The sequence below is a fragment of the Mesocricetus auratus genome, unplaced genomic scaffold, assembly GCF_017639785.1.
Source record: "Mesocricetus auratus isolate SY011 unplaced genomic scaffold, BCM_Maur_2.0 Super-Scaffold_100013, whole genome shotgun sequence".
Lineage (NCBI taxonomy): Eukaryota > Metazoa > Chordata > Mammalia > Rodentia > Cricetidae > Mesocricetus > Mesocricetus auratus.
In genome coordinates, this window is record NW_024429196.1 from 49534823 (window position 1) to 49547009 (window position 12187).

At 35.2% G+C, this 12187-nt stretch overlaps 1 protein-coding gene across 1 annotated transcript; it reads left to right on the top strand.

Moving 5' to 3' along the window:
- The first annotated feature begins 2718 nt into the window (after positions 1–2718).
- LOC101824398 (prolactin-3C1-like) lies at positions 2719–7239 on the top strand. The gene is made up of 4 exons (XM_013110564.1): positions 2719–2871; positions 4276–4359; positions 5739–5918; positions 7039–7239. Exons 1-4 carry the CDS (start codon positions 2719–2721, stop codon positions 7237–7239), a joined length of 618 nt encoding a protein of 205 aa, XP_012966018.1.
- The last annotated feature ends 4948 nt before the right edge of the window (positions 7240–12187 follow it).

Below are 12187 nucleotides of genomic sequence, written 5' to 3' on the forward strand. Positions count from 1 at the left end.
AATAATAGTCAAATGTTGGTAGAATGTAGAAAATTGAATAAAGTAGCATCTTCCATCTATGCTTAGATGATTGACTGCTTATCTGGGTACTTGATAAGGTTTGAGCCTTTTCATTTTTGTTCTAGTCATGTTAAAGTCTTTGTAGTCTCTATATTCTCCATTTAAATTACATTTGCCTTCTCTTGAAGCTGTCTTCAAGAAAACATTACATTGTTTAAGGCTAGGCTCTCCATGATTTTTTGATTTGAAAAATAATCTGGAAAAACAATTAAGACAGTAGTTAAATAATTTATGTGAAGGTAGTCATCATACATGTTAAAAGCTATTCTAGGTATTAGAAGTTTATAAAATCAGATGATAGTGCCTTGGGTCAGTTGTTTTACCCTATGAGTTTAGGGAAAGGGAAGCACATGATACAATTAACTGTACATGCTGTTGGGTTGCAGATCAGAAGCATGTAGTTTAAGCCTTAATACTGAAAAAGATGCATATTGTGGTTCAATAATATGAAAAATCCAGGTTTGTACTAATGATATAGAAGCTCCCAACATGTGGCAATATGGTACCAAAACACACTATGCTGTCTCTGTCCCAGAAATTGTCAACAACTGTATTATTCAGCTACCTGGGAAAGCCCTAAGGGAATTTATTAAGGTGTAAATAATAGTAAATCTAGAAATCTAACATTACAGTTAGAGTTGAAATGATGGCCTTGTCCTAGTAATTGTCAACAACTGTATTGTTCAGCCACATAGGAAAGTCATGAAGGAATCTGTCAATGTATTCCCAGTAGTAAATCTAGCTCTCTTGCTTGAATAAAGGGCAACTGTGAAGTACCAAATCCACATATTATAGAACTAGGTTCTACCAAGGAAGGTATGATTGTTTCTTTTATTAAATGGTGTGATGTATCTGAAAAAAAAAAACCTTCTAAATGTCTGTGTGTAGGTTACTGGAACTGTGACCAACATTGTAGAAAGGAACCTTTTAAAACATTTGGTAGTTGCCACCATGGATTCATGTTTTGTTATATTCATGAAAATAATTTACTCCTGCCTTGGTACTATAGCTTAAAGTTGAGAAAGAACAGAATGCATTTACCACCTGAAAGGTGACAGAAAGAACAAAGGCCCTGAACTAGGAAAACATTGTTAGGGAATAAGCACATTACTCCTGACAGAAATGACTATGAATCATTATGGAGAAGTCTTTGATTTGCAAAATTGCTTGAACTCTAGAGATAGCATGACAAAAAACAAAAGAAGCCACACTGAAGTAAAACTGTGGTACAAATAGAGTTAATACTCCCTGAAGGAAGAGATTCATTGTGCTATAGACATTGGTTCTTGTGTTCCGCTACAACCCCCCACCAAGATTTCCTTGGCTTTGGGACAGTCTGTTAGTATATATAGGAGGTGGAAAACTGACTGAAGACAGCACTCAGGTGAGGCAACTTTCCTGAGCTAGAGGTCACACCATTGTGGTGGAACAATGCAGTTGCCATTGACTCAACCATGCTCCCGTAAGTGACATTCATCTTTGTTCCTTTAAGTGAGTTTTATTAATGCATTATGTGGTTAAGGTGGGTTTGTATATTATCTTTTTAATGTGCTTATCATTCCTGTAATCTTCAGGGAATAGATGTTTGTCTGTGTCTCACCTGATTCAAGGAAAGGGAGCTGAGAATTTTATAGAACATCACTGATCAGTAGACCTTTAAATAAGTGGTTCTCTAAGGGAATCCTCCATCTCTGTTAATACATGGCAATGTCCAAGGTTGTTTTGAATTGTCTTTTGTTTTTACTATAAAATAAATGGAGACAATATTGCAGGTATCTAACTGGTGCCCCACACTGAACCATCTTCTAATGCACAGGTCATCTTCCAGAAAAATAGTCTTATAAAAAATGAACAAGTTGCTGAAATTTAGGAATTGGATGTTATTGAAAACATAAGATTAAATGGTTTTATTGCCTCCAATCCAGGATAAGGAAGCTACTGATGCTTGCATAGGGTTCAGTCTTCGTAGGTCACAACCTGCCTATGACTTAAGGCTGCTTTCTGACATGCAAAGCACTGAAGGATTACTCTTCTGGGAGAAGAAGTCTTTATCTTATCTGAAAACATTTTCCCTCCTACATAGGAAAAAAGGAAGAAAGAGAGGAAGCTACAATTATTTGGGTTGTCAGGGTTTGGACCTGTGTCCGCTCACTTTACTCAATCTGCTTTTACTCAGTTACAAAACCATGATGGCAGGTTTGATTCTTTACCATTTTGTATATGCCAAATAAAATGGCAAAAGAAAATAAAAAGCATGTTCATGCTGATAATCTTAAATCTGACTGATATTTAAAAGAAAAATCAATTAGTCACAGAAATTTCTTAAATGAATTGAAAAATGAGCTTACATTCCCAAGATATTAAAACATGACTTAAGGAGTCTAGTTTTGGAATCATCACTGTTCCCAATGTTTCCAAGTTTGGGAAGGCATTCCAGAGCAGTCCAAGCTGAAGAATCACCTACTTCCCAAGGTGTGAACTGTGAAAAGGTATCTCCCTGGATTCTCGCAGTGAGAACAACATATGCCTAACTTCAGTTGTACAGAATTGGGTTTGCACAAGATCCTTAGAAGTGATAGGATACTGCTTATCACACAGGAGAGCTCTTGGAGCCTCATTTGTAAAGATCATCTCAGAATCTTTCTCTGTGAAGTAGGGATGGGTCTGTTGCTGCTAGTGTCAAGTCTCCTCCTTTGGGAACATGCGACCTCCATGACTGATGACCAGAGGTCCAATGAAGAACTGTATTCCAAAATGCTTTCCGTTTCTCATCGCACCCATGTAGTTGCCCGAAGAATGTACAGAATTTTAGTAAGTACCTCACTTAACTCAGACTTCTTCTCTGAAGTAAATGTGAGAAATAAATGAAGAATCATGAATCAAGTTTCAACTAATATATTTATATGTAATAGAAAGAACTTATTATTAAAGTGTAGATGAGGGAATACAGGAGGTTTAATGAGACTGCAAAGATTTGTAAAGAAGGCAATGATTTTTTTCCAAATTTTCCTCTAAGAAACCTTAAATATAAGCATTTTTATTGAATTTCCACTTTGAATAGTAAGTCCAGAAAAATTCATCAGGTAGGAGCTGTGGTTTCCTGGTCGTTTTTGAGGAATACCTCTGTGGGCATTTTTCACAAAGGGTTCTATAGATATCCAATGTAGGGCACTGCAATACATTGAATTATTTGGAAAAAATAAAACTAATGTAATCTGTAACCTTGTAATGTATAAAACACAAAAGTAAGTGTTCATTCTTTAAGCTTTCTATTGGGGAGTAACTGATTAATATAGGAATAATGGTGAAGAAGTGAATATTTCCTTTCTTCTTGGTGGTCATACATATTTTTGGTTTGTTTAGGTGAGTAACTACAGTGAAAACAATGAAGACAATACAGAATTAGGAATATGAAGCATGTGTCTGTAGTGTTGTAGTGAATATACCTTCTCATTGTCTTTTTCACTCATTAGTGTTTCTTTCATTCCTTCTTCACTCACAATCTTTCAAATACAATGTTCCTAAGACTCCACTAAACTTATAAATTTGATTATTGAATTTTTGAATATTTGAATTAATAAATACCTCAAGTAAACATAATCTTCACTTGATTGATACAGTGATATGAAATGCTGTTTTGTGATTTATACTCTCATTCATTGCTTAAATACTTCTTAAAATATATCCAGAGATTTTTATGTTGGAATTTGTTACCATCAATACAACTTACTTATAAATTTACCATGAAGTTGTTATGAACCAACTATAACTTCATTTTACTTGAGAAAATGGTATAAATTTGCTGTTATCTACTTAACAGTAGCATATCAGCTTTAGTCAATAGGAAGCAAGTTATACATAAATGTCACTACAAAGGCACTGTTTGATGGTATCCAACTCAAATACTATAGAGTTCTGATACTCAAAATACTAGATGTGTTTGGTTAGAGTATTTTTTATTACTTTTTTCCAAAAAAGTTTTAAGAATGGCAAAACAGTTAGAGCATAGTAAATAAGAGCAGAGTTTGAGACCAAGACATATAATTTTATATCTAATAGAAAGAAAAAGGAGGTATGCCATATTTGCTTAAGTCCTCTTTATGGAGTCCTTTTGTGATAAAATTGAACATCCATCAAATACATTAATAATCTGTTCATGGATGTGTTTATCTTATTCTGAAACAACAAAGTCTTAAATTGTTTCCTTTCTTCCAGGATGCAAGGTTTGCCAAGGGAAGATTGCTTATGAACAGTGGAAATAACACTTGCCACACTGCTTCTATCCCTACTCCAAACAATGTAGGTTTTCCTCCATGTTATGTAAAAAGACAACTCTAGCAGTAGTCTGGCTATCTGTGCTATGTGAGATTAGTGGGACAAAATCAGTTACAATAATCTCAGATCCAATAAAATGAAGAAAGAAAGATCAGACAGAAAATACATTACACCACACATTAGGTAACATACATACTAAGTCAAACACCAGCTTATATTGTAGCAGATGCCTGATGTTTAAGTTGCCCATGTAGAAGATCATTTTGCCAGTACCTTGCTAGTGAGATTAAAATTTTATCTGAGTTGGATATTAATGGTTAAGTATATATCCATATACACGTGGAAGAAATAAAATACACTAGTGTTCATTATGTAATTCTAAAAGCCCCTCCTCTGTCAGCAGGCTACTTAAATCACAGTGTGCAGTTTATTTTTGAGTTTTGAAACTCCCTTGGTCTTATTTCTCTTTCATTATTTTGTGCAGTACTCGCTGAGTGATCTACATTTTCCTATATCTTAATTGAAAATCAGCTGAAGAAGAGGATTCTCTCCATAGTGTATTATATATCTCAGGATAACCTTTATTTTGCTGGGGTTTTTATTTCTTAGTAGTTCTAATATGTGATTGTTTTATCTCTCCCTTCAGACTCTCAGTCATAGTCAATCCTTTCTGATTTAAACTAAAGTTCTTTTGTGTATACCTCTCATATATATTATGTGTTCTATATAATATTATCATTAACACAAATCACCTATACAAAGTTGTACTTATTACTGTACTTATTAAAGTGTAACTATAATGATAGAAATTAAAGAAAAAAGGTGGGGAAAAGAATTTTTGCACAAATCTACTTTTCTATACACTTCTAAAAGCAATATGTGGACACTGATACTTGTGTTAGATACAAATATTTATCTAACATGAGATATTTTTAGAATAATAATGAACTGAGGTCCAGAAAATTCACAATTTAATTTGTACCTCTTACATTTCATTAGAAAACAGAATAAACGAGGTAGTGGTGGGGCATGCCTTTAATCCCAGGACTATGGATGTAGAGTCAGGTGGATCTGTGTGAATTCAAGGCCAGCCTGATCTACAAAGGGGGTTCTGGGAAAGGCTCTGAAACTACATAGAGAAACCATGTCTCACCCCACCCCACCCCAAAAAAAGAACAACTATAGCAACAACAAATCATTTAAGACCTAATTAGTTTTATGTTAGCAAATATATTTCAATGGCTTAAATTTTACGTTTCTACAATGTGTAGCATGATCCAAGAAACATTTTAAGTACTTATTGCTTATAAACCAGTATTACAATTTTTGTCTTCATGTAAATACACAATGTATCTAACATGCTCTTTTTCTTACTTGATGCAATGTTCAATCTGATTGTTTAGACTGAAGACCTTCTGAAAGTGATCATCAATATTTCAAATGCCTGGAAGTACCCACTGAAGCTGCTAACACCTGCAACATTGACTCACTTAGGGTCCTATGATGGTATGCTGGCAAGAGCTGTAGAGGTTAAATTTGGAAATGAGGAAGTTCTGGCAGAAGCCAGAATTTTACTCAGCAGGGTGAGTCATCTCTTCACATTTCTTTGTTCATGTCATGTGTGAAAGAGAAATTAATTTTAAAAAACTTCATCTGCAATATGTTCACAACCTTTCCAGGAAGGGAATCACATACAAAACAACCATTCATAAAGTTCTTTCCTGAGAATGCAACACATAAGTGATACCTACTCTTGGTAGTAATTTGGGCAGAAGCTTTCCTGAATGGGAAGGGTACACCTACATAACCCAGAAGAGTTTAATATAGTCATGCTGTGTCTTCTGCACCTTAACTCATAAAGGGAATGCTCATCATGTCTATGGGTTAGGAAATGTATATAATATGAAGAATAGATTTAGTTGAAAGGCAAAGAGATAAGGATATTCTACCAGAACCCATAAAATAACGGGCAGACCATGGAAAGCACTGAAGACATGTAAAACTCTCCAAAGTGAAAGAACTGGCACCATTCACTAAAATGTCCTTTGGTTAAATCCATATCTACATAGCAATTTTCTGATTCTCCGTTTGTCTAATATGCTTTCATATTCCCCATTTGGGATCAGTGACACATCCAAAATAGTGAATACCTATTTCACTTATAGTACTAATGACTTCATGATACCTTGGCTTAGAAACCCGACAAGCCATAATTTTGACTAATTTTCTACTCTCACCTTTTCCTGCAATCTTCATTCAAAATGTAAAAAGAGTATGCATCAGGACTATGGAGATTGTTCACGTGTGTGAATGATTTCTTTGCTTGTATGAGGACTTGAGTTTGATTCTAAAATTCTTATCAATGAAAGATGATGTGTGAATTTTCCTTTTAATCCTACCACTGGGGAGACAAAGACAAGCAGATCCCTGGTGTGTTCTAGACAAAGAACAAATAGTAGTAGAATTCATCCAAAGAACTTTACCCAAGGTTGACCTTTGATTTCTATGTCCATGTACACCCACATACTTGCAAATCCACATACATGTACATATGTTCTCTCTCTCTGTCTCTCTCTCTCTCTCTCACACACACACACACACATGTTCACATGCATGCACACATCTGCACATGCATGCTTACAAAAGGAATAAGGACCAACTATATACCAATAAGTACATAATACCTTTCCTTTTGATGTTTAGATTCAGCCTGGATTTGAAGAAAATGTCTATCCTGAATGGCCAGAACTAAGACAACTAAGATCTTCCAATGAAGAAACTCACCTATTTGCATTTTATAAACTCTTCTATTGCCTACGAAATGATTCACAAAAGATTGAGCACTATCTCAAGACCCTGGGCTGCCAAATTATCAAAAAGTTATGTGCTAGCATTGATATATAATATTTGCTGCTGTGATGGCCCTTGATGAATCCAGACCTTCAGTGGTTTGAACATTCTAAACTACTGTGATTTCTTTTATAAAATAAAATATGATTCATTAGAAATACCAATTTGGAGGAAAGCATTCTTGTTTCCATATAATATAAATTAGAAGTATAGTAGTGCAATGATTCTTTACAATTTTCACAAATGATCAGGTTTTTGAAAGAAAGCAATATGACTGAAAAATTACTCTAGAATTACAGAAAGTAAAGGTGAGCAAGTTATTTCAGAAATGTCAAGATATCACTGTTTATCAGTAGAAATAAGATGGAAATGTGTACATATGTTTTGAAATTAAACAATTCTTCATGAGAAAAGTTTCATGATCCAAGGGCACATGGTGTAAGTAAGTGCTGTAGTTTTACACTATCCCCAGATACCATAATGTTTTAAACTTTCCAAAAACATGTTCAGATGCAAATATAAAATGTATCTAGATTTCTCCAGTGAAAATCTTCAACTATGGTCTTCCATAATACCATTTTAGAAAGATTGCATATGCAGTGTGGTCTTCAGAACAACTAATCTGACAGCACTTCATCCCATTTTCATGTTAGTCAATACTCTATCCACATTCTCTAGTTATTAATTACAGATAACAGGGAAGCAAGATTTCATCCATTCTCACAATGTTTCTGCCATTTCCTTTTTCTGCATATCAATTTCTGTTACTTTCTCTGAATTCAGTGGATAAAGACAAATGAAAAATAGTGACAACACTGAGAAGTAGAGATCTTCTGAGAATCAGGTGCTCCTTCTGGGAAGCAGGTTCTAAGTCCTGCCCTGGGTGTCTAGGCTGATAGAGTATCCCTCTATGTGGAATGGGCTCCCAAAGTCCATTGATACATTAGGAATAAATACTAATCCACTACCAGAGGCCGCATAGATTGCCCAGGCCTCCTAACTGACATTCACATTCATGAGGTTTGGATCAGTCCTATCAGTCTGGGATCCATGAGCTCCCACTTGTTCAGGTCAGCTGTTTCTGTGGGTTTCTCCAGCCTGGTCTTTACCACTTTGCTCATCACTCTTCTCTCTCTGCAACTGGATTCCAGAGTTCACCTCAGTGTTTAGCTATCTGCTACTGGATGAAGGCTCTAGGATGGCATATAAGGTAGTCATCAATCTCATTATCGGGGAAGGGCATTTAAGGTAGCCTCTCCACTATTGCTTAGATTGTTAGTTGTTATCATCCTTTTAGATCTCTGGATATTTTACTAGTGCCAGATTTATCTCTCTTCTTGCTCACCTCTATTCTTCCTTTGATTTAATCTTCCTCCTCCCTCAATCCCTCCTCTCCCCTTCTCTTATGCCCTTCTCTTTCTCCTAACTCCCTTTCCCCTCCTCTCATACTCTCAATTAGCTCATGAGATCTTGTCCCTTTCCCTTCTCCAGGGGACTATGTATGTCTCTCTTAGGGTTCTATTTGTTTCCTAGCTTCTCTGGCAATGTAGCATGTAGGCTGGTAATCCTTTGTTCTATGTCTAAAATCTGTATGTGAGTGAGTACATACCATGTTTAGCTTTTTGTGACTTGATTGCCTCACTCAGGATGGTTTTATCTAGTTCCATCCATTTTCCTCCGAATTTCAAGATTCCATTTTTTTTCTGCTGAGTAGTATTCCATGTTACATGTTTTCTTTTATCTTCTCTATTCAGTAGCAATATACATAAGGAGAACTTCAGGTTTCTGTAAGTCATATTTTATGGCATTAGGAGATTATTTGGTTTTTCTTTTGGAGATTATTTGGTTTTTGTTTCCGATTTAAATGCAAAACCAAAATAAATAAACACAAATTCTCAACCATTTATAGAAACACATTGTAGGAGACTAGTGTACCAGCTTCATCCCTTGCAGGCACAACAGTTTTTGCTGAATCTCTTATTGCCACTGTGACTACCAAACTGTTCAGATTTTTGCCAGACAAATTTTCGACATATTTATTCCTTATGCATGTATGTCAGCTTCTTTTGATTTTTGTATTTTAGAAACTCATATACTATATTAGTGCATTTAAATATAGATAATATCCAACAACATGTATTAATATAACTTCATAGATAGTCCTGAAAGAGATTTGATCTGTATGAGGAGTGAAAATGACAATAAATGAGAGTAAAAATCTATGGTGTATAAGTTACAGAGTATGTATTTTAAGAGTTAATTTAAGATGTCTAAGCCACAGAGGAGTAGGTGATAATATGCTTTGCTTGATAGTGACATTGAAACTCAGCTCTGAATTATTCAATCAAGATAAATGTTGAGAAGAAACATAAGTGTTATATAGTGTATTTAAGGTTAAGGAAGAAAAGATAGAGAATCTAACAATTACTTATTTACCAATTAGGAGTCCATCAATATTCTGCAGTGTCTGTGATATTCCTCCTTGAAAGATTATATTTGAAGCAATGGTTTTACCATAACAAATAACAACAGTAATGTCCAAACAAAAACAAGCCAATACTAAAGATTGATTGTTATAGGTTAGTGAATTTCATCCTAAATACTATAGGAAAAATCCATCTTGTATGTGTTTTTACTGAAAATGACGGGGATCCATATACATGAAAATTGCAACCCATAGTATGAATTTCTCTGTAGTATACAGAAAGAATAGAAGTTGATAAAAAGAAATGGGCTTGATTCTTTACCTTCTGACTGAACTATCACAGAGAGAAAAGTATAGTTTTCTCCTTCCATCCATGCCGAGGACCATCTTGTAATTTAGAAACATCTGTAGGACACAGTGTAGACCATGTCTATGTCTGAGAGTGAGTCAGATTAATCAGTCCTTTCCCCAGTCTTTGAGACTGTGGGCTTAAGGTTGTCTGTTTTCTATTGTGGATACACTTCATAGAATTTAACAAACTCACACACTGTGGATTTGCAGAGTTCTTTCATTTAATATGTAGAAAATGGAATCATCTTGTCTCTTTTAGAAGTTTGCCCAACTGCTTCTTGAACACAATAAAATTTGTCACAAAAAATGACAGTCTGATTGCTATAGGGTAAGCACACTGTCTTTATTCATAATATAATTTCCTCACTAGAACTCAACCATAGGTTGTGGTTACAGTCAGAGAGGCTTTTGTTGATCTGAGTGTTAAATCACTCAAGATGGTATGAAAAGGGGACAACACTGATTGACCTATCAAGCTGTTGGAAGTCAAATAGTACAATATTTGTTTTCAGATCAAGCAGTTCCTAATAGTAGACAATTATTCTTGCAAGAGTTTAGGAAGGTGAATGAGTTACATAGACATTGTTTATACCATATTTTCTGAAATTTGTTTGGGGTAGAATGTAAGGCAATCTTGTGTTATTTTGGGAAATGGGAGTATGATAGGGTTTTGAGCAAATAGTTTTGGTCTTTAAACAGTCTGTAGTTCTATAGTACATCTCAAAACTCATAAGGAACATGGGGAAACAATCAGTCTAGAAGGACAGAGCTTTGGCTCAACTTGGCTGCTTAATGGTAAATATATAAGCGCAATTGATTCAATCTACTCAGAATGGTAGCACCACGAAACATGCAAATATAAGGAAACTGAGGATCAGATAAGTGTGACAGTAGATAATTTGCAATATATGAATGTTTGTTATGTGAATGTTAGATAAGTCTTCAGAGACTTTATTACTGTATTATATTACGTTTAAATTTTATTTGTTCTCTCATAGTCTCTCAATCTCAATGATAATTTTCTATCTAAGCAAGATGGTCAGCATCTGTATGTAAGCTTTCCATGATATAATACCATCTTTTACATCTTTTTTATTTAATAAATAGTCTTGAAGAACAAGAGATAATTTTTAATATCGCTAAGTAGTTGAAGGATTTATACAAAGGTGTGCAGCATACACAAGAAAGTACATGTGTGACAGATTTAGATTTCTTCAGTAAAATCTCTGTTTAGGGTCAGAATTCCCCTGGTGTTGGAAAAATGGTGCATGTGACATTTGTAATCTGTACACACTGTTAGTTTCAAACCAGAACCAAATAGTTAAATCTGACTTAAGAAATGTTATACTGTGGTTCAACAACATTAAAAAAGAAAACATGGCTATGTTGTGACCCTGAGGTTCCCACATAGGGAAAAGCTTTTAGGCCGTTGAAAGATGGCAGGTTCTTTAAGGGGAAGTATCCATGGTTGTTAGTACTCAGCCCAATGGTAAAACAATTATCAGTTCTTGAAATCCTCAGAACGTATACCCACTCATCAACCATTTTGTTTGCTTGTTTGTTTTGTAATAGGAAGCTGAAAGTTCAAGGAATTAATCATCACTCTTGGTCACCAACCCATCCTACCAGAAAGGTACTTCAGCCAGCAATAGCCAGGCTGCTATTGTTTCTGCTCCCTGACCTCTACAAGTCCCTTATTCAAATACTAAAACTGTGTCTTTGACTCCAGAGGTGGTGGCATGAGCCATTAATCCCAGCATTTGGGAGGCAGAGTCAGGCAGATCTCTATGAGATTAAGGACAGTCTGGTGTGCAGAGTGAGTTCTAGGATAGATTCCAAAACAACAGAGAAATTCTGTCTTGAAAACCCCGCAAAATGTGATAATAAAAACGAGAACATTTGTTCACATGTTTTCTAGAATCCTCAAAAAGTACTCTATTGACACTGACACATTTAACTCTCAAAACATTCTCTAACAAGGTATTTTTAGGCTGAAAATGAAGCAAGGCTTCAATGGGTTAAACTGAAAATGTACTATATGCATGTCAAGTAAGTGTGTGAATCTAAATTTCACTCACCTCAAGCCCCCACTCTTAACCATTATGACACAAAGATAAAGCAACCAATTCTGCCAACCCCATTTGTCTACCCCATTTGTTCCTTCATAGGCATTATGCATTTCCCTCACAATTCCCATGGCATCTCTCTCCTTGCTTCATTTCAGAG